This window comes from Emiliania huxleyi, assembly GCF_000372725.1.
Source record: "Emiliania huxleyi CCMP1516 unplaced genomic scaffold EMIHUscaffold_4, whole genome shotgun sequence".
Lineage (NCBI taxonomy): Eukaryota > Haptophyta > Isochrysidales > Noelaerhabdaceae > Emiliania > Emiliania huxleyi.
In genome coordinates, this window is record NW_005198966.1 from 841859 (window position 1) to 864762 (window position 22904).

Below are 22904 nucleotides of genomic sequence, written 5' to 3' on the forward strand. Positions count from 1 at the left end.
CGATGGGTAAATTGCCCAAGGCCGTCTCCAAGGGGCTTTGCTGGTTGGGGGGCCGCTTGCTTACCCGCGCTGTTGCCCCGGGGGGTTGTCCAAGCAGGCGCCCTCTCGGTTTAGGGGGGGTGAGGGCTTTCCCCCCCCCCCCCCTCCCTTCTCGCTCTCCCCCTCCCCTCCCCCTCCGTGTGTTACTACCAGACAGCTGCGAGACGTACGGCAGGGGGTGGGATCCGATGCCTTCGACGGGACGAAGCGCTACGAGGCTGTCGGGAGCCGCATGCAGATGCGTGGCGCCCTCTGTTGTACACGTGTGCCTGCGTGCCCCCTGTGAGGCGGCGGACACCGCGGGGTCGTGCACTAGAGTTGTCTCCAGGGCCACTGGTGACTCCACAGTCCACTAGACGCACTCGGGCACTAAAGAGTTAGTGTGTCCATGGGGCCATGCGCTTTGCGTTGGATGTAACTAGTGTGTTCATTTGATGTGTCGTGTACTGCGTACAGTATGTGAATGTGAGGCCGCGTACTGCTACTGGGCTGGGTCTTTAGGCATTGTGGGGTTGGCACTCCCATCGACCCTCATGACCTCCTGCGGTCTCTGAGATGGACACCAGTGGGTGTGGGTGGGACCACAGGCAGGATACACTCGAAGGCTGGGTAAGCAGTAGAGGTCGATACTCGACGCGTCCCACATGGTCTGTGTCGCTGTCGGCACGCTGTCGACAGGACGTCGAGCGACACCGGTGGCAGTGCCACCCAGGCGGTCTCCCGTCATGAGAGAGCCACCATGTGATCCGTATGATGATTCCTGACAACCGCCTCAGTCAACTTTCGTCACAGTTCCCGCTCTGAGAGGAGCTGCGGGTCGCAGCTCGACAGCTGGAGCTGTGTCGCCGGCGTGCGGCGGCCTGCCTCCGGAGGTGCCTCTGAGGTGGACATTTTTTGGTCACCGTGAGAGAACGCGTTCGAATTTTTACTCGGGAGTTTCAACTCCACACGCGCACCGGCCAGGGCTACAATAGTGCCAGTGAGGCGGAGGCGCGAGTCGGAAGGCCGCGACCGTGACTTGGTCCCTTCGTTGTCCTACAATCGCTGTCGACCCAGCCACGTACAGTTATGTGAAGAGCCGAGGCGCGGAGAATAACACTGCTCACGCTGACACTGTCCCGACTAGGTCCAGCCCTCGCTGGGTGAGCCAGATCTGACGTTTTGTGTCTGTAATAGATAAGATGAGAGTGAGGTTGAACCGGACCCAATCAAAGTCGGCGGGTTTCGAGGGGGTGGTACGACGAAAAACGGCGGGCGCATTTGGGCACATGACTGGGAGAACTCTCTGTGGAGAGGTGGACCCGCTGGGCGAAAGGAGCTCGCAGACCGTTGCTTCCTCACAATGTCGTTGAGCGGAGCGGGTGCGAGCGCGGCGGCCATGCAGCGGCACCAGGAGCAGCGGCGCGCTGACACGAGCGCGCTCGTCGATGCGGCGAGGGGGCAGAGGCAGATGCCCGAGCTGCCTGACATCGCGTCAGATCCGTGTTTTTCTCGTCTTGCGGTACATCTCTCCGCTCGGCACCTCACGCTCCGCCGTCCGGCCATGGATGGTTCGATGGAGCTCGGCGAGCTCCATCGAACCATCCAACTCCGGTCACCGGGTCTGAACGCGCTCAGCCTCAGGAGGTACCAAACCGCGCGAATTCTGCACGCCTTGCTGCACCGCTGGCGTGACTGAATCAGGCAGCAGCAGGCGATGTGCACTCGCATTGGATGAGCCCTGCTGATGGACCTGCGTCGCCTAGCTGCACGAGAGCATTGCCGCAGGCGGCGGCCGTGGCATACACTGCGAGCACACTTGGTGCAGCTGCGAGGTGCAGCAAGATTAGATATTCTTACCTTCTTGCCCCCCTCCGAGACTGGAGACAGTCACACCCCAGTATCAGACCAGGGGGAGTGCCCCCCGCCCCCGCTTGCCCTGACTGCACAGGATAGCGTGCCCCAATTGGCGACACATAGCGGGGGACACTGCGCAAGGAGGGGGTGCGTCGCCTTTCTTTGTCCTCTCGAGGGAATGTTCTCTCGACGCCCATGGCCTTTTTCTGAGGTTTCGTACTAATGACGTCCTTCTTGGCACTTCGGGCGTCGGTTGTGCGTATCTGTGGTGTCTAATTCCCTCGGGGTGTCATCAATCCAACGTATAGGTGTCATCGTAGGCCAAAACCAAGGCGGACGTGTTGCGGACACCTACGTCGCGAGGGTCAAGACCAGGGCGGACGGGTTGCGCACCTAGTTGTTGGAAACAAAGAACTTTTTCACACACAACAAAGATTTCTGAATCGCGCCTCGTGTACCGCGTCCCCAGCACGAGAAAAAATAGGAAGCACAAATCGACTCCAAGTGCTCCAAGTGCTCCAATCGTCCGAGCTGTCGATCTTTTTTTCTTTTTTTCTCGCAGGTCACGCCGGCCGACGCGCGCATGTGCGACGACCTGGCGCCGACCCGCGCAGCGGCACACTCCTAGGCGTTGTCAGCAGCTTCTACGACACTGCTTCGGCGGCGTGCACCCCGATCCTGTACCGTGTTTGTTATGACCCCCCCCGATGAACACACCAGTGAGGGAGGGCGAGACGATCGAGGGGTCCCGTACCATGCGGAATCGACCCTATCCAGTGCTCAAGTGCTCAAGCAGCTTCTCTTCACAGGCGCGTGCCTGGCTGTGAACAGGTGCAGGTGCTGCGCGACGCAAAGCAGGAGGTGCCGCCGGAGCTGCAGCGGCTCGCGGCGGAGGGGCGGGCGGCGAGGTACAATTGGTCGTTGGCAATACAAATTGATGATCGATTGTGGAAGTCACTTGAGGGTGGTCAAAATTCTTTTTTCGTGAGATCGCCGCGAATCCGCCGCCTTTTGCGTGCCAAAAATGGAGGCTGGTTTCGAGCGGCTCGCGTCGGCGGGGCGTGCAATGGACAAGGTCCAAACGGGTCTGAAGCTCGTCGACACCGTGCTCAAGATCGGCGAGGGCGCCGGGCTGCCTCTCATTCCGGCGGTGTGCAGCGCGGCTCGCGGCGTCCTTCAAGTCGTGCAAGCGTCGCGAACTGTGATCAACGATGTGCTGTCCGCTGCCCAGCGCACGATCGACGTCCTCGAGCTGCTGCAGCTCATGGCTCAAAACGTGAAACGCATGGACGTGACGAGCCGCGCGAGCGTCGAGGACAGGATGCGCGAGTTGCAGCGGCTGCTCGAAGACGTGCGCTCGGCGGTCGCTGCCTTTGGCAAGAAGGGCTGGCTGCGACACGCGCTAAATGTGAAGAGGGGCAACACCTTCTCGCAGCTCGACTCGGAGATCACCAGCCAGCTCGACCTGCTGCTCCAATTCTACAACCTCACCCGCGACGCGGACATCCTCGACCGGCTGCAGGCGCGCGAGTACGCTGTCGAGGCGGAGGTGGAGCGGCAGGTGGCCGAGCGGAAGGGGCTGGGCGAGGCTGTCGACGCGGAGGCGCTCGAAAAGGACTCCGAGGTCGTGCGTGGCATCGCCGTCGCCTCGGGCGTGTCGGACGCCGAGTTCCAAGAGGAGTTGACGCGTGAGATGCGCGAGGGCTTTGCGCAGCAGGGCCTGAAGCTCGACAAAATCATCGTGATGATGGCGAACCTCTCGGCAACGGACAACGCGGAACCGGACCGCGGCTCGCGGATGTCGCTCTACGCCTACGACCGCAAGCCGGACGCGCCTGCCGGCCAGAAGGACAAGCTCGCCGCGCGGCTCGGAAAGGGCTCTTTCGGCGTCACCTATCGGATGCGCAAGGTCGCTGGGATCGATGCGAGGCTGTACGCGGTCAAGATGATCGAGTCGGAGGAGCTGGACGGCGCCGGCTTGGAGAGGGAGGCGCGCCTACTCTCGATGATCGAGCACGAGAACACCCTGCGCTTCTACGACGCCTTTTGGCACGACACCGACGACGGCCGCCTCTTTGTCATCGTCACGGAGCTTCTCACCGGCGGCTCCCTCGCCGAGAAGATCTCCGCCGCGCCGCCGCCGGCCGAGGTTGCAGCCCTGGTGCGGCAGGTCGCGTCCGGGCTCGCGTACATGCACTCGCTCAACCTGCAGCACCGCGACCTCAAGCCGGCCAACGTGATGCTCGACTCGGCGGGCCGCGCGAAGATCATCGACTTTGGGCTCGCGTGCGTCTCTTCCGCCTCGCGCCGCTCGCGCACCAAGACCAAGGTGGGCACGGACGCCTACATGTCGCCCGAGAAGGCCGTTGGCAAGCGGTACGGGCCGGCGGACGACGTGTGGGCGGTCGGCTGCATCCTCGCCGAGCTTATCCTCGGCCGCACGATTGGCAACGTGGCGCTCGACGCGGCAAAGCGGCAGCGCGCGATCGCCGAGTGCAAGTCCGCGAGCGAGTGGCTCGGCTCGTGGGTCGAGGGCTCTCTCCAGGAGGCCCCGGGGCGGCGGCCGGCGGCGGCGGTGCTGGAGCAGGGGCTGGCGTCGGGTGACCCGGGTGCGCAGGAGGCGGAAGAGCGCTCGCGGCGGGAGGCAGCAGCGTCTGCAGCAGTGGCAGATGAGAAGGAGCGCGTGCGCCGCGAGGCTCTCGGTCGCTCTGAGAGGCAAACGACGGAGCACAGTAGCTCGTCCGACGACGCCTCGCGGGAGCTGCAGGCGGACACGAGCCGGGCCGGGGTTCTGATGAGATTTCGAGGTTGACCCGAGATTGGCTGCCCGCAGGCGGAGTCTGACGCGGAGCTCGACGTGCCAGCTCTGGTGGCGCTTGCGGAGGCGGGTGATTTCGCGCCGCTGGTGGCGTTGGTTCGCGACGGCACGGACGGGGAGAAGGAGGAGGCGGCGGGGGCGCTCAAGAAACTAAGTGCTCAGTTGGAGAACAACACCTTGGTGGCGATCGCGAAGGCGGGCGGCATCGCTCCGCTGGTGGCGCTGGCTCGCGACGGCACGGACGGGCAGAAGGTGGAGGCCGCGTGGGCGCTGGGAAACCTCGCTTCCCCCCCGAAGGCTTGGAACGACGACAACCGAGTGGCGATCGCGAGGGAGGGCGGCATCGCGCCACTGGTGGCGCTGGCTCGCGACGGCACAGACGAGCAGAAGCTGCATGCCGCGTGGGTGCTGAGGAACCTCGCTTTCAACGCCGACAACCAGGTGGCGATCGCGAGGGCGGGCGGCATCGCGCCGCTGGTGGCGCTGGCTCGCGGCGGCCCCTACTCCCGCGGGCAGAAGCAGCATGCCGCGGCGGCGCTGGCGATTCTCGCTGCTCGCAACGCCGACAACCAGGTGGCGATCGCGAGGGCGGGCGGCATCGCGCCGCTGGTGGCGCTGGCTCGCGGCAACACGTACGGCTGGCAGTTCAGGTTCGGCGAGGAGCCGGCCGCGCATGCGCTGCGCGAACTCGGCTGCACGAAGTCCATGTTTGGGTGGAAGATTCCGAAGGCCCTTAAGGGTTAACGCTACAGGTGCGTTCGCGCGGTGTCGCCCGAGAGTTCCTAGCCGCCGCAGGATTTGCCCCAGGGCCCCCCGCCCACCCCCTCCCCCACACGCCGCCGGCCGCCGGAACGCGGAAAAGCGCCGCCGGTCTCTCGGCGCGGTCAGAGCAGGCGGACATCGCTTCTAGGGAGGGGGGCGCCCTTCTCGCTCCATGCCCCCCCTACCATGTTCAATCCCCCCTCCGGGTGATGCCAGGGCAGCAAAACGGGCTGCGGGTGATGCCTCGCCGGCAGCCGAGGTGCTCTCTATTGTCTGTTTTCTTTCTTTTACACTCACCGGCTCACCAACAAAGAACTCACCGCGCTCGCGCTGCGATCTGCGACCGCCCCCACGCCCACGCTCGGGTGTGTGGCAGCCAGCTAGCTGTGTGTCTTGTGAGCCTGTTTGTGTCTGTGTGTCGCTCATGCGTGTCGTCATCGTCTGTCTAGCGTCCACCCATACCGCGTTGGTGTCCAGTCCGAGCCTGGCTGTTCTTCACCTTCCTAACTTGAGCACTTGAGCACTGGATAGGGTCGATTCCGCATGGTACGGGACCCACCTCCCTAACTAACTAACTAGGCAGTGCGGGCCTTCAACCCTCTCGCGATGTGAGAGGTTCCGACAAAAACAGCTGTGGTCGCGTGTGAGTGAGTAACAGTGTCCATGCCTTGTCTTATGCGGCGCCTGTGACGTGTGTGAGAGAGAGAGACGTGTGAGTCCCAACCACGCGAGTCCGACGTGCGAATGTCCGCACGTCGGAAGCAACTACAGAATTTTACAACAAAACTCCCTCGCACGACACCGGGTACGGGACAACTACAGAAACTCTCGCTCGAGTCTGGGACAGAGCTAGGGTGCCCACAGGACCCAAAAAAGAAAAGAAAAAAGAAATGGGCCGCCCCCGATCGCAGCACTTCGTGTTGGAGAGTCGAGATATTGAGAGTGTGACTAGGAGGGAGGGACGCTGGGGATTCTCAAAGGTATACCCTTGGAATGGCCGGATCCAGCCTTAAAAGTACGAGATCGCGCGCGCTTCGCGCACAGCACCGCCTGTTCTCCGCGCGGCTGTGTGACGACGCGTGCCGTGTACCAGCAGAGTTGGGCGCGCGCGGCGCGACGGCGCCCGCGAGGGAAGGCGCGGGTGCAGCGGCCGCCGGCGGTCGTACCTTGGGGCCTGGAGCCCTGTTCACGCGCGCGCGAGACGTGCAGACAGGGTTGCCAGGTGAGAGCGAATGGCGCGGTTCACGCCTCGCACAACAGAGAGAGAGATGCGCTCTGCATGGTGGGACATAAAAGAGAGCGAGTACTTGGGCGAGTAGGCCGTGCGGTCAACGCTGCCGCGCGCGACTTTGCGCGCGAGGCGGCGCAGCTTGAGAACGGCGGTGGGCGAGAAGCCGCCGCCGAACGTCTCGTGGAGCAGCAGGTTGAAGTTGTTGCGCTTGACAAAGATCGCGTCGTGGTAGAAACCGCGATGCGCCTTGACGTAGCCGTGGCCGGTCTTGTGGGAGAAGGGTTGGCTGGGCTGCCCGCGCGCCTTGCAGCCCATGTTCAGGCGGCGGGCCTTCTCCTCGGTGTTGCCGAAGGCGTAGGAGTGGCCAACGGAGGCGGGCGTGCCGCCACTCGAGGCGTTGCCAACGCCCGGCGAGGAGGTCTTGAGGAGGGGCGTCCAGAGCTTGATTTCATTCACGTCATCACATCCTCCCGGTCCCGCATGGGGTTCTGCGAGGTCAGTCTTGTACCCCTCATTGTACTGCCGGGTGAGCTCTGGTTTCTCCTTGTCACCGTGCACGACCGGCGCGTTGGCCGGGGCGCGCATCGCGTCCGCCCAGGCGGCGAGGACGCCGTCGTGGGGCCGCCGGTGGTGGGCCTTGTTGTAAAGGTAGTCGCCGAAGAAATCGACTGGCATGCCCCGCTCGAGCGCGACCCGTAGGGTGGGAAGCGCCGCGGAGAGCCAAAGGCCGAGCTTCCGCTGGAGCTCGTCCTGGAGGATGTCCGAGGAGAGGGCGGTGGCGTACGTACCGTCGACACGGACATCGAAGGCCTTGCCGGCGAAAGGCGTTGAGGCGGAGACGAGGCGCGCGGCTTCGCGGTTGTTGACGGCGCTGTCTCCGAGGGACGGGTTGTTCTTGACGTGCACATCCCGCGCCTTGACGAGCTCCTGGTGCGCGTACCAGTCCTTGTGATTCTTGATGGCAGCGAGCGCCCGCGGCCGCGGGTACGTGGATTTGCAAGTGCCATTGAGAATCGCGTCGGTAGCTGGAAGGGACTCGGGCTCGGGGAGCGGGACGCTCTTGGGGTAGAACTCAGTCAGGTAGCCGCCGCGGACGGTGTAGTACTTGTTTTTGTTGTTTGTCCTATGAGGAGAGAGATTTTTAGCAATACTTGTTTTGATGTATGTGGCTCTCCCTCCCATTTTTCAGTGTATGTAGCTATGACGCACGTCTTTTCATTCTTCTGTACAGTGCCAGTGCGCAAGGTGAGCGATACCGTCAAAAAAAATCACGGCAATCGGTGCTTGGGCACCCATCCCTCTCAGGCCTATATGATCCTCAGCGTGGGACTAGTTTCACTCGGATTCACTCCTATGCACCTTCGGTGAGGGTACATTGGCGCGTAAAAGGAGAGTCACGGAATCGCGCGCGCCTCCACCAGGAAGGGCTACGCAGTATCCCTGACATCCCCTGGGATCCTGCCACTGAAGGCGGAGGGTTGGGACTCAAACGGCTTGGGTTGCTACAGGTACGGAGGGGACCTCAACGTCCTGTAGCCGCCCGCGGCGCCGTAAGGGATCGCACCTCGGACCAGATAGAGAGAACCACACCCCAAAGCCACCAGAGAGTAGGCAGGATAGGGTGGGTGGGGAGAAGAAAGAACTGATGCAGCCGAAGGGCTGGCGCAGTAGGAAGGAGAGCCTGGCGCGGCCAAGGACGAGGAGCGGCGTCATGGCCAGGTGAGCAGGAGAGAGCAGCGGAAGCCGCGCTCATCAGAGCAGCGAGCGGGCGGGAGCGCCCGACACGCACGGAAGTTCAAACTTCCGTAAAAGATGAAGTAAAAGATGTCCACGGAGAGTCCGTGAAGGACGCAGAGGCAGAAGAAGAGGTAGGAGAGGAGAGGGTGAGTCTCCTGCGGGAAACTAGTGGCCTATCACGAGTTAGGGCCCCTACCCCAATCGTTATCGGCGGACTAGTTTCACTCGGATTCACTCCTATGCACCTTCGGTGAGGGTACATTGGCGCGTAAAAGGAGAGTCACGGAATCGCGCGCGCCTCCACCAGGAAGGGCTACGCAGTATCCCTGACATCCCAACGCGCAGTGGAGGAGGAGCGAGGGCAGGTGGCCCGGAAAGCCCAATGAACCCCACAGAAGGGGCAACTGGCCGTGGCATGGAGCCACAGAGGCGACAGCCAAATCACGAGAGGGGTGAGGCCGGTCGCCGAGCGTCCAGAGGCCGCCGGGAATCGAGCCACCACCGTCAAGGCGGCGAGGGAGAAAGCACCACCCCACACCGCCGTCGAGGCGGCGAGGGAGAAGCCTAGAGAAAGGCGGAGGCAGGAGCCGAGAGCCGGCCACCACTCCGCGCCGCCGTCGAGGCGGCGACGGAGAAGCCTAGAGAGAGGCGGAGGCGACAGCCGAGAGCCGACCGTCACTCCGCGCCGCCGTCGTGGCGGCGAGGGAGAAGCCTAGAGAGAGGCGGAGGCGGCAGCCGAGAGCCGGCCACCACTCCGCGCCGCCGACGAGGAGGCGAGGGAAAAGCCTAGGGAGAGGCGGAGGCACGGCCGAGAGCCGACCACCACTCCGCTCCGCCGTCGAGGCGGCGAGGGAGAAGCCTAGAGAGAGGCGGACGCGCCGCCGTCGTGGCGGCGAGGGAGAAGCATAGAGAGCGGCGGAGGCGGCAGCCGAGAGCCGACCACCACTCCGCGCCGCCGTCAGCCTTCTCCTCGACGCGACAGCCTCTGCGACGAAGACGGTGAGCCTGCAAACATATACGCTCCGCCAAAGAGGCGAGCAGCAAGTGGCGGCCGGGATACTGAATGAGATGAACGATGCGCTGCTGCGAGAGGCGGACGAGGGCGAGGGCGAGGAGGCTGAGGCTGGCGGATCCGTCGATGGGCCAGGCGGCCGCAACGGTGAGGAAGGAGAGGACTACGAGCAGGAGCCAGGACAGCAGTGAGAGACCCCAACGCCGTATCTCAGTCGTATCTTCAAGGAGGCTCCCGTGGTGTACCTGTGTTAGTGCCAGTGCGCGCCAGTCCCGTGCCCAGTGACGTGAGAGGGAGTTTAGTTGAGGCGAACTGAGGCGCCCGTGGGGACCCGGCAATTCCCTTCCCCCCTCGGAGGGCCGGACTGAGGCGTCACCCCGCGGCGTAAGAGGGCAAAAATGATAGCGTCAGTGCGTGATATATGTGGCGAGAATTACGTGTCTCTCATTGTCAGCCGCAATTAGGGTTGGGCCTCTTGCGAGCCGCTGACGACAGACCGAACCCGACAGAGGCGCCCATATGCTACAAGGTCCTAGTATGGGTTCGGGGACACATATGCTCGGCACATAGAGCCGTACGCAGACATCCGCACACGCCACACACGCACACACACACGTGCGCTTGGGAAGCTCTCGGGAAAACTCTATCTACCAGGAGAGTCTCACGACTCTGCAGCCGGCCGCGTCCAGTGGTCTGCGTTCTCTTGTCGGCTGTGCGCACAACAGGACACACCACGGGCACGGCCCAGTGTGCGGTGAGCTGTTCCGACTTCCGAGTTCCGTGCGTGTGCAGTGGATGGATGCTCATGCTGGATCGATCCTCCTCTCCGCTCTCGCAGGCGGGACGACACGGGAGTCCCAGTCTCTCCCGTGACTGCCAGTCGCGGGCTCGCGGCCGAAGGCGAAGACGTTTGTCGCAGCAGGGGGGCGCGCTGTGGCCCACACGGTGTGGCGTGTGGGCTGGACCTCGTGAAGAAGAGTGTGTCGCTGCGGGACTGGCAGTGGCACTGCCACTGGGTCTGTAGTAAACACGAAACAAAGAGTACCCGTAATTAAGTAAACGGACGAGAGTCGAGACCGCCCGCCACTTGTGATGTGAGACGTGGCGGTGTTTGGCGCCGGGACAGAGCAGCAGCAGGCGGGCTGGCAAGCTCCACCCCGGATGCACACGCTGTCTCAAGGTCCGACCCTATAAAAGCTCGGCGCGGAAGACGGAGTATAAACCGTGCTTGTGTGTGTGTGAGAGTATTCAGGCTTCGTTCATACGAAACCATGACGACACTCGCCAGTCGACTCGCATACACACACCGTGCTTGTGGGCGCGGGTTGCCGCAGATCCTATCTCGCGCCCACACCACACCTGGCTCCAACGTGGTCGTGGACACGCCCCCATGGCTGGGGACACTACTAGGTCATGCTGGCCCCAGAAGTTTTATCTCTGGGCCCTCAGATCTCGTGTCTCGAGTGATGCGTCGCGCGCTTGACCACACACACGCATCACAGTAAACTCTCACCTCTCATCTCTCTCCCCCTCCCTCTCTCTCCTCTCTCTCTGTCTCTCTCTCGAAAAACAAGAACACAACGCACTCTTAGGTTAGGTGAGGTAGAAAGGTGAAGAACGGTCAGGCTCGGACCGGACACCAACGCGGTATGGGTGCACTCTCTCACATGACAAGCGATCCCCGAGACCCCGACAGCGTCGGTATTAACAGAAAAGGGGGAAGGAGAGAGGCAAGAAATCCAACCCGCGCCTCTATAGACGAGTACAGCTAAAAGAGTTCTCGGGGCTCCGTGTTGAGGTGAACATCTTTAGCTTGTGAGCCAGGAAAAGGGTTGCAAGAAATCACGCTTCTCTTCCGTCTTCAAAGGCGAAGAACAGCCTGGCTCGGACTGGACACCAACGCGGTATGGGTGGACGCGAGACAGAAGATGACGACACGCTGGAGCGACACACACAGAGAGACTCACCCACACAAGACACTCTAAAAAGGAAAAAACAGGACGGCGCCTGGGAAAGCGCACGTTAGTGCTGCGTTCGACCGCCTTCTCAAGGTGATCTGGTTTGAGAAGCCCGTCGCACGACACAGGTCAGGAGGCTCGGTCCCACAAGCCGCCCGCCCGCCCCCGCCCGCCCCGCCCACCCGCGCCCACCCCCTCGCAGATCCCAGCCATGGCCATCTCCCGCAAGCTCTCCGCGATGAGCGACGAGCAGCGCGACGTGCGCCGCTACGTCAAGCTCGCCTACTTTGCGATGGCTGCCTGCGGCCTCGCGGCCTTCGCCTACCTGGGCGGCGAGTCGGACGCGCACCTCGCCTCGGAGGGCGCACCTCATCGCCGCCGTCTCGGAGGGGGCGGGCCCGTCGTCGGCTGGGGCAAACCCGGGGGCAAGCTCAAGCTTGACTGCCACTACATGAACCCGTTGTACAACTACTCGGACTCCGCCCCGGCTCCCGACCACTACCGCCAGCTGGCAGAGGAGGGCGGCTTCCCGGAGGTGGAGGGCGGCAAGGGCTTGCCGGATAACGCGCCGCCATGCCCGCCCGCGCCGCCCTACAAGGTCCACTCTTGCCAGGTCCTCTACTGGGACCTGACCGACTTTGACACGAGCGGCGGCGTCGCCGTCTGGCTCTTCATCATGTGCGCCCCCCCGCCCCCGCCCCTCCTCCGCCCGCCCCCTCACCCCCGCCCCCGCGCAGGTTCTACTGCTTCGTCGGCATCGCCATCGTCTGCGACGACTTCTTCGTCGAGGCGATCGAGGAGGTGGTCGAGGTGCTCAAGATTCCCGAGGACGTCGCCGGCGCAACCTTCATGGCGGTCGGGTCGTCGGCGCCCGAGTTCTTCACGGTGATCATCGCCACGATGGTGACCGAGTCGGACGAGGGCATCGGCGACATCGTCGGCGCCGCCGTCTTCAACTCGATGACCATCGTCGGCCTGACTTGCATCTTTGCCGGCCAGGCGATCGCCTTTCGGGCCCTCCTTTTGCACAACAGCACAACACAACGCCCCTTCCCCACCCCCCGCCCCCCGCCCTCCCGCCCTCCCCCCATCTCCCCTCGCTTCCCCCCCCTCCACCCCTCAGCCCCCCCTTTTCCGCCCCCCTTCCCCCCTTCCCCCCCTCCCTCCTCCCCTTCTCCCTCCCCTCCCAATCTCCGCACCGCGTCCTCCAAGGCTTCTCCCTGGGCTTCACCTCCCCCCCCCCCCCCCTTCCCTCCAGACCCTCGTCATCACCAAGTTCCCGGTGCTGCGCGACTTCTCCTTCTACATCCTCTCCATCATCCTCCTCTTCCTCTTCGCCCTCGACGAGAAGATTCTCTGGTACGAGTCCCTCCTCCTCCTCATCGGCTACGCGTCCTACGTGTTTTGGATGACCAAGAACCGCAAGATTGCAAGGGCCATGTACAGCCGCGGCGGCTTCCTCAAGTCACTGACGGCCGACTACATCGCCGACGTCGAGCGCCGCGCCAAGGAGGCGGAGGAGAAGGAGGCCAAGAAGGCGGCCAAGGAGGAGGGCGACGCCGAGGTGCCGCCCCCCCCCCCTCTCGCCGCATCCCTCTGCACTCCCGTCCACCCCCCCCCCCTCCCCCTCCCGCCCGCGGCGTCGCCTGGTCCGCCGCGCGCCTACCCCCACGGCCGCCTCGCCCCCGCCCCACGCGCCTCGCCCCCTCCGTCCTTTAACCCCCCCCCCCCTTTTGTGTCGCGCAGGCCGGCCAGCCCAAGCCCAAGGAGGGCGGTGTCGGCTTCACCCCCACGGCGTACGACGCGAACGCCGAGGGCGCGGACAAGTCCTCCGCCGCTTCGGCCGCGCCCGCGGCCTCGCCGGCCAGCAGCGCCAAGCCCTCCTTCATCCGGACCCTCTCCTTCACGCTGCGCAACTCCAAGTCGTTTGTTGCCTTCCGCAAGAACACGTCCGCCTACAAGTGCATCGCCAAGGTCCAAAAGGCCTTCTCGTGGCCGCTCACCACCGCCTTCAAGCTGTCGATGCCGGAGTCGATGCGCGACAAGTGCAAGTACTGGTTCATGGGGAACTTCGTCGTGTCGGTCGCCTGGATCTGCGTCCTCATCACGTGCGCTGCCGCCGCACCGCCGGCCGGACTTTGCACACACCCACACACCCACACACACACCACCTCGCACCCCTTCCCCCCTCACCACCACCACCCTCCTCCCGCCAACCCCCTCGCCACACCCTTTTCCACTTCCCTCCACCCACCCCGCCTCCCCACCGCAAGCCCTCACCCCCCCCCCCCCCCCGCACCCCACCCCAGGTGCGTGCTCATCTTCACCACGCGCGTCGGCTGCATCCTCAACATCCCGGGCATCGTGATGGGCACCATCGTGCTCTCCTCCGGCACCTCCGTCCCCGACTCGCTCTCCTCCATCATCGTCGCGCGCAAGGGCGAGGGCGACATGGCCATTGCAAACGTGCTCGGCTCAAACATCTTTAACGTGCGGACCCCCCCCCCCCCAAACCCCTTGCGCGCGCCCCCACCTTGCCACCTTGCACCCCCCCCCCCCCGTTCACAGATCTTCGTCTGCCTTGGCTTCTCGTGGATGCTCTGGAACATCGCCGAAGGCCCCTACGAGGCGAACGCGCTGAAGGGCAACCTCTGGTTCCCCATCATGATTGTGCTCGTCTACTCGTGCTTCCTGCTCATCGCCTTCATCGTCTCGCGGTGGCAGCTCACCAAGAAGCTCGGCTTCTCGCTCATCTTCCTGCACATGACCTTCATCGCCCTCACGCTGCTCACCAACTCGATCGGCGGAAAGGAGCCCGTCCTGCTCCTGCCCAACACGCCCGGCTGGTCGGACGGGCGCTGAGCCTCAGAGCATCTCCGAGCTGGCGCGCCGCCCTGCGACGGAAGCCCCCCCCCCCCCCTCCCCTCCCGGCCCCGCTCTCTCACCGCGCTCTCGGACCGCTCTCTCGCGTAGGGGCGCTCGGGCTTGCCTTGAGCTATGGCATGCGCGCCGGCATCTTTCTGCTGGCCGCCTGCAGACGCCCTCTTCTAGCGGGCCTCGGTCGGGCTTGAGCATGTACAAGGACACGGACAATGGCGACGCGGCAGCGGCGCGGCGAGGGGGGCAGCGCAGAGGGGCAGACGAGAGGGCGGAGACGACCGGCTCGCTAGAGCGAGCTCCAAGCCCGCCGCCGTTGTGGGGGGGCCAGGCGGACGAAACGTGCTACATGGTTCGTCACGGTCCCAGGACGAGGACGCAGGACCGGCCGTGTTTCCTTCTATACATGTAACAAGTTTGACTCCGCAATAGCGGCCGCACACTTCACGTTGGACGGTACAAGACATATCTCAGAGTACAGAGACAGGGCAGTGCACACGGTGTAACAGCGTATTCGGAGATCGCGCTTCGGCCTTCGCGTTCAGCGCGCCCGTCCGCGACCATTATTGGGCGTCTAGTTGCACAGAAGCGCAACACAAATGCGCAGCACAGATGCGCCGCCGCAGAGCGAACGAAAACAGGAGCGCACAGACAGACGACAGAGCGAAACAAACGGCGGCGCACAGGCAAAGAAGGAGTGGGGTAATGCACAGCGAAGACCTTTACAGAGGTTGTTCGCGGATCGCGGCCTCATAACTGAACTATCCCATGGGCACAATAACTCTTTAGTGGATAGTGCCCGAGTGCGTCTAGTGGACTGTGGTGTGTGGACGTGTGGAGTCACCAACCAGTGCGCCACAGTGGCCCCCTGGAGACAAAACTTAGTGCACGAGCCCGGTGCCCGCCGCCTCACAGGGGCAGCGTCGTTCAGGGACACCACAGCGACGCACACGCAAACACACATGTACGACAATCAAGGACCACTCCTCCACCGCACGAACGTGGTTCGGTTCGCGTAACCGAGGCGCGCGCGCGGGCGCGGGCGCGCGCGCGGCGCGGGTGACCGCAGAGGCAGACCGGCCCGGGCGTCGCGGTCCGGTTTCGACCGTCAGGGGCTACTGCGACCCCGAGGTGCCCCCGGGTCGCCCCCAAAGGCCTCCGTTAGTTGAAAAACACTATTTGGGTGGGTCCCAGAGACCCTCACTTAGCCACCTCATAGGGTACCCTGAGGCTGTGGCCTCTGCACAAGATTTCGCACCATAATGGTTGCACGGACTGCCCCCCCTGCGCCCCGCGCGTTCGGCTCCTCCTCTCACCAAAGCGACCCGCCGCCTGGGGCCAAAGAGTACCTAGCTCTTGTCGTTGAAGGCAAAGTCGCTCGGCGCGAGCGACCCGCCCTCGCTCTTTGGCGTGTCAGCGGCGGACTCCTCACCCGTGCGCAACGACGCGTACCTACGGGGTGCGCAGACAGCCTCGTGTACTGTGCGGGGAGCATCGCGTGAGCACCAAGGCTGCCCAAGACTGGAGCGTGTGAGTGAAGGACCAGCGCGCAGCCCGGGGGCGCTAGTTGGTGCGCCACGGATCCGCGTGCCCCGCATCTAGCGGCGCGTACTCGCCCTCCTCCAAACCGAAGCCAGACTTGCGCGCCGCCTGCGCCGCCCACGGCGCGTACTCTTCCAGCGGCAGCGCCGCGACGGCGCGGGCGACGGCGAGCCTCGCCGCCGCCGCCGCGCCCACGACGGACTCGTCCATCGCCGATAGACCTCGCCGGAAGCTGGCGTCCGCAGAAGCGACATGCGGCGCCGCAAACCTCGCCCAAGGCGCCGCGGCCGCTGCAGCCGCGGCGGTCGCGGGGGCGGCGGCGTCGAGCAGCGGCGCGGCGGCCTCGCGCAACGGCGCCGCCGCCTCGCGGGCGGCGGCGCCCGCGGCGAGCAATCTCGTGGCGGCGCGGTGGCGGAGGGGAGGCCAGAGAAGAACCACCGCGGCGGCAGCGAGCAGCACGCGAGCGATCACGCCGCCGCCGGCCGCAGCAGCGGCGGCGGCCTCCGCGTCTGCGACGTCTGCGAGCGGGTCGGAGGCGGCGCCTGCTGAGCACCATGGGTGGGTTTGAGGGACTTGCTTTCGTTCGTCGCGAGCGGGTCGGGAGGCGGCGCCGGCGGCGACGCGCAGCACGTCGCGGTGCGTCACGCAAGCGCCGGCGCGCAGCTCGCGCGGCGGCGGCACGGGCACGACGGCGCAAGCCTCGCTAGCGCCCCACGCCCCGCCGGTGCAGCCGGATCCGCTGATGTTGACGAGGCAAGCGGCGGCCGGGACGGCGACGGGCGGCGCCGTGGCGACCTTCGCGGCGTGCAGCGCCATCTGCGCAGCCACCTGTGCACGAGGGAGGAGACGGCTTCTGGAGCGCCCCGACAGGGCGCCGCGGCGCCGGCGGAGCGGCCGCCAAGCAAGCGCCGACGCTGGCTGCCGAGTGGCAGCCCGCGGGGGCGAAGGGCGGCGCGAGCGCGCACGATGCCGCGGCGCCGAAGGCGTTGAAGTAGGCGGGCGCCGCATGCGCGCCGAGGACGGCGAAGTCCGAGGCGCGGTCCGGCGGCGCCGCGACCTAGCGTGCATGGGTGCAGGGCACGAGTGGTCGGGATGGGTGGTTGAGCACAGGTGGCGGGACGCCTCGGCTGCATCTCGGCTGCATCTCGGCTCCCTCTCTGCTGCATCTCGGCTCCCTCTCTGCTGCATCTCGGCTCCCTCTCTGCTGCATCTCTGCTGCATCTCTGCTGCATCTCGGCTGCATCTCTGCTTGGCCCACCGTGTGCTCCGAGAGGAGGATGGGGGCGGAGGAGTCCGAAAAGGTGACCGAGACGTTCGGGGCGGGCTGGACGGCGGAGAAGAGCGGGCCTCGGAACAGCAGGTCGGGGCGGAGCCGCAGCACGAACATGTACCTGCGGCGCGGCGGCAGCGGCCACGGCTCAGTGGCCCTCGCGCGACTGCGCTGCGGGTGGAGCGGCGGGAGTACCGCACGGCCCTGTTGCGGTCGGCGCTGGAGGATGTCACTGTTGCGGTGCGCGTCCGACGAGGGCGGCGGCGGAGGCGGCGGCGGTGGCGGTGGCGGTGGTGTGTGTGCGCGCGAGTGTCTGTGTGTGCGTGCGCGGGTGTGTGGTGTGTGGAGGGAGGGCGGCACCGGAGGCCGGAGGCCATCTCGTCGGTGCGGAGGAGCGAGAAGCCGAGCTGCGCAGCGTACAGCTCGACCACCCACTCGTGCTTGGTGGCGAGCGGGCCTGCAGGAAGGCACCGGGACGCCTCCGGTGGGGCCCTAAAGTCCGGTCCTCGGCGGCGAGGCAGCGCCTCGCAAGGCGGTCGGCGGCGTTGGGATCCCGCTGCATGCTCGCCGGCCGATCGAGGCGACGGCGTCCGACGCGTTGAAGAAGGCCAAGGCGCGGGGCGCGAGGAAGCCGAGCGCTCGGTCGACGAGCGACTGGGCGGAGAGCGCTCGAAGGAGGGAGGCGTTGTAGCCGGACAGAGGGACGTCAGGCAGCGGAGCGTCGAGCGTGAGCGCCGCAAAGAGCGTCGCATCATACAGGCTCGAGCTGAGAACGTGCCTCTTGAGGCCGCGCACCACCGAGCGGGTCGCGAGGGTGCGGGCGGGGCCGGCGAGCACGACCGCCACGCGCGGGCCTCTCGCAGCACCGCCCCGACCCTGCGCCACGTCGCTGTCGTCCCACCGCCGCTTTGCCGCAAGCGCAACGAGGAGGAGCGAAAACATCGCGCTAGATGGCTATGACGATGACCGACACACGTTCGAGCGGAACATGCCAGCGCAGAAGTGCCGAGCCGGTCGTCTTTCTTTTTCTTCTGTGTTATTCTGCTTCGGCGGGCCTCATGCCGGGGTAGGTAGGGTAGGTCTGGGCCCTCCCGTCGGGGTTTTCCCGCTCTTCAAGCTGGAATTTTCAGAAAAAGAACTTTTCGGTGAAATCACGATGTCAACCCTCGAAAGAAGGCCCCAGCTTCGGCTGAGGGCTAACAAGCTGCCGAGCCCAAATCACACAACCCTCCCCAAATGGGGGAGAGAGATTTTTAGCAATACCAAACAACTCTAACACTCACACGTTTTTGTTGTTTGAGATTTTTAGCAATACCAAACAACTCTAACACTCACAGAGAGAGAGAGATGATCTGATGCTTGTAGGGCTTGAGAGTGGCCTGCCATGTCACAAGAAGGACTGTGGTTGCAGGAGAGTACCACCAACCACCAACCATCTGTGAGAGTCTTTCTTGTTGGTTAATAAAAATCTCTCTCTCCCCAACCATCACTCTAGTTGGTATAGTACCCCACCTTCACCCATCGCGTGATTTCTTTTTTAGTTTCCCATAAGTAAGGTAGGTAGGTAGGTAGGTAGGTAGGGGCAAAGCAGGGGCCGGCCAGGTTTTTGCAGAATTATGTATGTAGAAAGATGAACAACAGTCAGGCTCGGACTGGACACCAACGCGGTATGGGTGGACGCGGGACAGATGATGACGACACGCACGAGCGACACACAGACACAAACAGGCTCACAAGACACACAGCCAGCTGGCTGCCACACACCCTGAGTTGGCGTACACATAACTCAGGGCCACATTCTCCCTGTCGCCCCCCCCAGCACTCCCAGGTGCCAAGAGAACAAACAAGGGCACAACAAACAACAGACAACAGGGGCGAACGTGAGGCTAGAGCAGGCTTGCTCGGCCTCTAGCAATCTCCGCCGACCGCGAGGCCGGACTAGACCGTGTGTGGGGTCGTGTGAGGTGTCTCTGGTCACTCTCCTCAGAGGCTAGCCGCCAGCCGCTAGCCCTATCTCGCACTCACTGGCGGTGACAATTCTATGGGTGAGCGTATGCGAGTAGAGGCGCGTGAGCCGATTCTAGGTCGCATGCCACTGGCATATAACTTGGCTTGGCGTGCGACCGCAGCGCGCCCGCCGTCAGCTCGACGGTGCGCGCAGAATTTCAGCATGGGGCCCGCAAAAGCGAGAAAAACACCCGCCTACTTCCGGCAATCACTGATTGCCCGCCAGCTGAGCCTTTGCCATATGATTGCTATCATTTCAGCCGCGCACTCCTTCGTCGCACCGGCAGTGGCACCCAAGCGCGCCTTCATGGCGCCGCTCGCCCCTGCCGCCGCCGCACCTCCCGCCCGCCGCCCGCCGCCGGCAAGCATGCTTGATCCTGGCGGCGGCGGGAGCTTCATTGCCGATCACTCTCTTCTCGCAGCATGCGCCATCTTCCTCGCCGTCAAGCTCGGCCTCGACCTCTTCTCTTCTCCTGAGGCCTTCCTGAGCGAGCTGGACGAGGGCGCGGCCGCCGAAGGCAAATCGCGCGGCTTCGGCTGGCTGCAGGCGGACCTGCGGATGCCGCTGCCGCCGTGGGCAGAGCTGCAGGAGGCCTGCCACCTTGTCGGGACACACGGGGGCAAGTACATGTACCTCTGCGCTTCGCGCGACATGGGCTACGACGGCTGCAAACAGTCGAGCGATTTTTCCGACTATTATGGCAAGCCCGTCTACGTTTGCTCGGGTGGCGAGGTGGGCGGGCGGTGAGGGGCGCGGACTGGAGGCGGGGATGGCCGCCGCGAGGTTGGCTTGAGCCGCGCGCCGTCAACGGCGCCAGAGGATGGCAGGGGAAGTGCTCAGAGGTTGGTGCCGCACTCATCATGTGTATGTCGGCCCTCTCCCAGGTGTGTCCTCCGGCCACGCGTGGCGCCACGACGGCCCCGGACGCGCGCTCGAACCTGCGCCTGCTCCGAAGGCCCTCTATTGGCCTGACTGCGGAGCGCTCTACATGAATTACGTATTGTGTGGTGTGGGAGGAAAATGAAGTAAAATAATTGTGTTGTGTGTGTGTGTGGTGTGTGGTGTGAAGAGCGACGGTCGGAACACGGAATTCGGAACTCAACCTGGTTTGTGGAGCTCCCGCACCTTTCCTCGAGAGCACGGCATTCGGGGCCAGGATGTCGGTTCCCCACCGGACTTTTTTTGTAGTGGAGCGAATTAAGGAATCTTTCTGCTGTAACCAACACTGACATCGCCCTCCTCTATTCAGACCAGATGGTGAGTCTTAACTGTAAATTACCGTCAAAAAGCTGTCAGAACGGCTGTCAGAACACTGTCAGAACGCTGTCAGAACGCTGTCAGAACGCTGTCAGAACGCTGTCAGAACGCTGTCAGAACGCTGTCAGAACACTTTTGTGGGTAGGGTGCTGTCAGAACGTTGCCAGCACGCGAGAGCGGGCCAAGTGTGAACATCTGCAAGACGCGAGCGCCGCCGCCTCGCCGATCGCCGCCGCCTTTGCAGGCTCCTTTGCGGGCGCGGCGCCAGGGGGCGGCGGCGCCCGCTCGAGCCCATCCCGCTGATCTGCCTCGGCTGCGGGCACCGCCTGCTCGGCCGCCTGGCCAGGGCAAGGCAAGCGCCGGCTGGGCTGCGGCGAGGCCGCACTGCCGACGTTAAGTCTCGCTGCCACTGCTGCTGCTGTTGCTTTGGCGGCGACAAGCGCGTCTCTGCGGCGCGTGTCGCGGAGGAGCAAGGGCCGTTTGGCGGTGGTGCCAAAGGACGGCGCGGCGGCGTCGCAAGCGGCACGTTCGGTCCCTCGTGACCCGAGGCTGCCGTCTTGGAAGCAGCCTTCGCGTCTAACTGGACCGCCGGGCCCGCACATCGCACACTGTGCTGCGGCGCTTCGGCGTGGCTGCTGCCGGGCCGCAGCTTCTTCGGCTCTGTCGCGGGGCTCCAGCCTGCGCCGCAGACCATCGCAAGAGCGCGTTTGCTGCCTCGAGGCCCCGGCATGATGGCGGCCTTGGCGTGCTCCTGCTCGACGGTTACAGCTGTTTGCGCTCCCGCTTGGTGTGCCGCGCGCATTTCTTTTTAAATTGTCAGAACAGATTGTCAGAACAGGCGAACTTGGACTCGAAGTTAAAGTTGAAGTTTGTGTCAGAACGGGGACCAAGTTTGTGTCAGAACAGGGCCTAGGTACGCCTCAACGTGAGAGTGTCGCCTTGGCGCTTGGGAGGACGTGCTGTGTGTTGAGTCCGTCCGTGGCTCGGAGGGAGACTTCAAGACAGGAAGAGGGAAGGAGCGGGGCAACTGGGAACGTCAGAGCCCCTGAGCTGTGAAGAGAGGGGAGGATTTTGCGCTGTCAGAACGCTGTCAGAACGCTGTCAGAACACTGTCAGAACGCTGTCAGAACGCTGTCAGAACGGCCAGGTCTCTGTCAGAACAGGTGCGGGAGCTCCACAAACCAGGTTACTCGCACGATCCCGCGCGCTCCACACCACACACGACACACGTCACACCCCGCAAGATCGTGCAGAACGACGGAGCTCCTCCCCGATAGGTGCCTCCCTCTCAGACCTCTCAACGAATAGAGCACAGCTCGCTCTAGCACACGTAGCACCTCTATCTCGTCGTCGCACGTCGGACAACTGAGATGGTCATGCGTCAGAAAACGGCTGCACAAAATCGGAGGGTTCGTAGCGTAGCAGCGGCACATCCGAGCCTTTGAGGCCGTACTCGGCGACAAACTTGCGGTGCATGGCTGACACGCTGCCCCGAGGGTCCTCGCCCGCCGCGCCGCGTTTATGGAACATCGCCACGATGGTCCGCGGCATGTTTCTCTGCCAGGCCGTCGGGTCGAAAACAATCTCGTTCATCCCCTGGTCCTTGCACCCCCGTCTGCAGGACGTGTCGGGCGGGAGGCGCTCGAGCATCAGGTACAGGTGCTGCGGCCTGTACATGCAGTTCCCTCGCATCGGCGACCCTGGCCTCAGGTCGCACTCCCCCTTGCAGCCCTGCGGCGTGTTTTGCGAGCCGCCGTCGCCGGGGTAGGCGCCTGCAGGGCGAGGGGAGAAGGCTGAGTCAGCGGAGACGCGCCATGCGAGCCACCTAGCGATTCCGGATGCAGGCGAGAGCGGCTACAACCACGCATCTAGGGTGCTGAGCGCAGTTGAGCTCCACAAGAGTGGGGTCGATCACAAAGCCAATCGGGCCATAGGAGGCGGCGTGGCCGGGGTAGACGAGGGAGGTGGAGAAATGGTCGCCGTGCCGTGCGCACCAATTCGTCGTGCAGGCCATCCAAGGCCGGTCCGGGTCGGAGGACGAGTCGAGCCCGCGTAGAATCACGCCCGCAGTAGTGAGGTTGTTGGTGGCGCGTGCGCCGCGGAAGCGGTCGTTGAGCATCGTCGCAACCGCGCCAAAGATTCGTCGCGGCGGGGGCGACGGCGGCGGCGGCGGCGGCGGCGACGGCGACGGCGGGGGCGGCAGTGGCGGCGGTGGAGGAGGAGATGGCGACGGTGGTGGTGGCGGTGGCGGGAATGGAGGGAAGGGGGGGAGCGACGGAGGCGGAGGCGGTGGCGCTGATGGAGGCGATGGCAGTAAGACAGCGTCTAACCATGCAGCGACCAGTGCCTGTGTCGCAGCCAGAGTGGCAACGACAAGCAGCGTTGCGGCAGCACCGACGGCGATCCGGGCTGGCGTGGCAGTGGCACTCGCGTTTTTTTGGCCCGCCCTGCGTTCGACACGCTGGTAGCGCCTCGCATTGGGCTTTGGTCCAGCCGTCCTCGTTGCTGCGGCTGGCACCGACACACTCGAGGACTCCGCGACGCACATTGCCGAGCG

General features: G+C 64.4%; 5 protein-coding genes across 5 annotated transcripts in view; 4 read left to right on the forward strand and 1 right to left on the reverse strand.

Annotated features, from left to right (window-relative positions):
- EMIHUDRAFT_196188 (hypothetical protein) overlaps positions 1–114 on the forward strand; it is a gene marked incomplete at both ends in the record, with an annotated part of 2340 nt that extends 2226 nt beyond the window's left edge. Inside the window, one exon of the mRNA XM_005770480.1 lies at positions 98–114. Within this exon, the coding sequence (XP_005770537.1) occupies positions 98–114 (17 nt within the window). The remainder of the gene's footprint in view (positions 1–97) is intronic.
- A 3616-nt stretch (positions 115–3730) lies between these two features.
- On the forward strand, positions 3731–4312 carry EMIHUDRAFT_56016 (hypothetical protein; the record flags this gene model as incomplete). The annotated part of the gene is made up of 1 exon (XM_005770481.1): positions 3731–4312. A coding segment is annotated over one exon (582 nt), but the record flags the coding sequence as incomplete, so codon positions are not given.
- Positions 4313–11597: 7285 nt separating this feature from the next.
- Positions 11598–14697, forward strand: NCKX2 (Na+/Ca2+-K+ exchanger). The gene is made up of 7 exons (XM_005770482.1): positions 11598–12071; positions 12131–12392; positions 12652–12957; positions 13140–13501; positions 13703–13883; positions 13962–14277; positions 14367–14697. Exons 1-6 carry the CDS (start codon positions 11605–11607, stop codon positions 14253–14255), a joined length of 1872 nt encoding a protein of 623 aa, XP_005770539.1. The 5' UTR covers positions 11598–11604; the 3' UTR covers positions 14256–14277; positions 14367–14697.
- A 922-nt stretch (positions 14698–15619) lies between these two features.
- EMIHUDRAFT_447940 (hypothetical protein) lies at positions 15620–18043 on the reverse strand (the record flags this gene model as incomplete). The annotated part of the gene is made up of 7 exons (XM_005770483.1): positions 17607–18043; positions 17443–17539; positions 17119–17203; positions 16726–16869; positions 16503–16640; positions 15850–15920; positions 15620–15722 (listed from the first exon to the last, which is right to left on the reverse strand). Exons 1-7 carry the CDS (start codon positions 18022–18024, stop codon positions 15620–15622), a joined length of 1056 nt encoding a protein of 351 aa, XP_005770540.1. The 5' UTR covers positions 18025–18043.
- A 1353-nt stretch (positions 18044–19396) lies between these two features.
- Positions 19397–19837, forward strand: EMIHUDRAFT_95923 (hypothetical protein; the record flags this gene model as incomplete). Its single annotated transcript, XM_005770484.1, has 1 exon — positions 19397–19837. One exon carries the CDS (start codon positions 19397–19399, stop codon positions 19835–19837), a length of 441 nt encoding a protein of 146 aa, XP_005770541.1.
- Positions 19838–22904: the final 3067 nt, after the last annotated feature.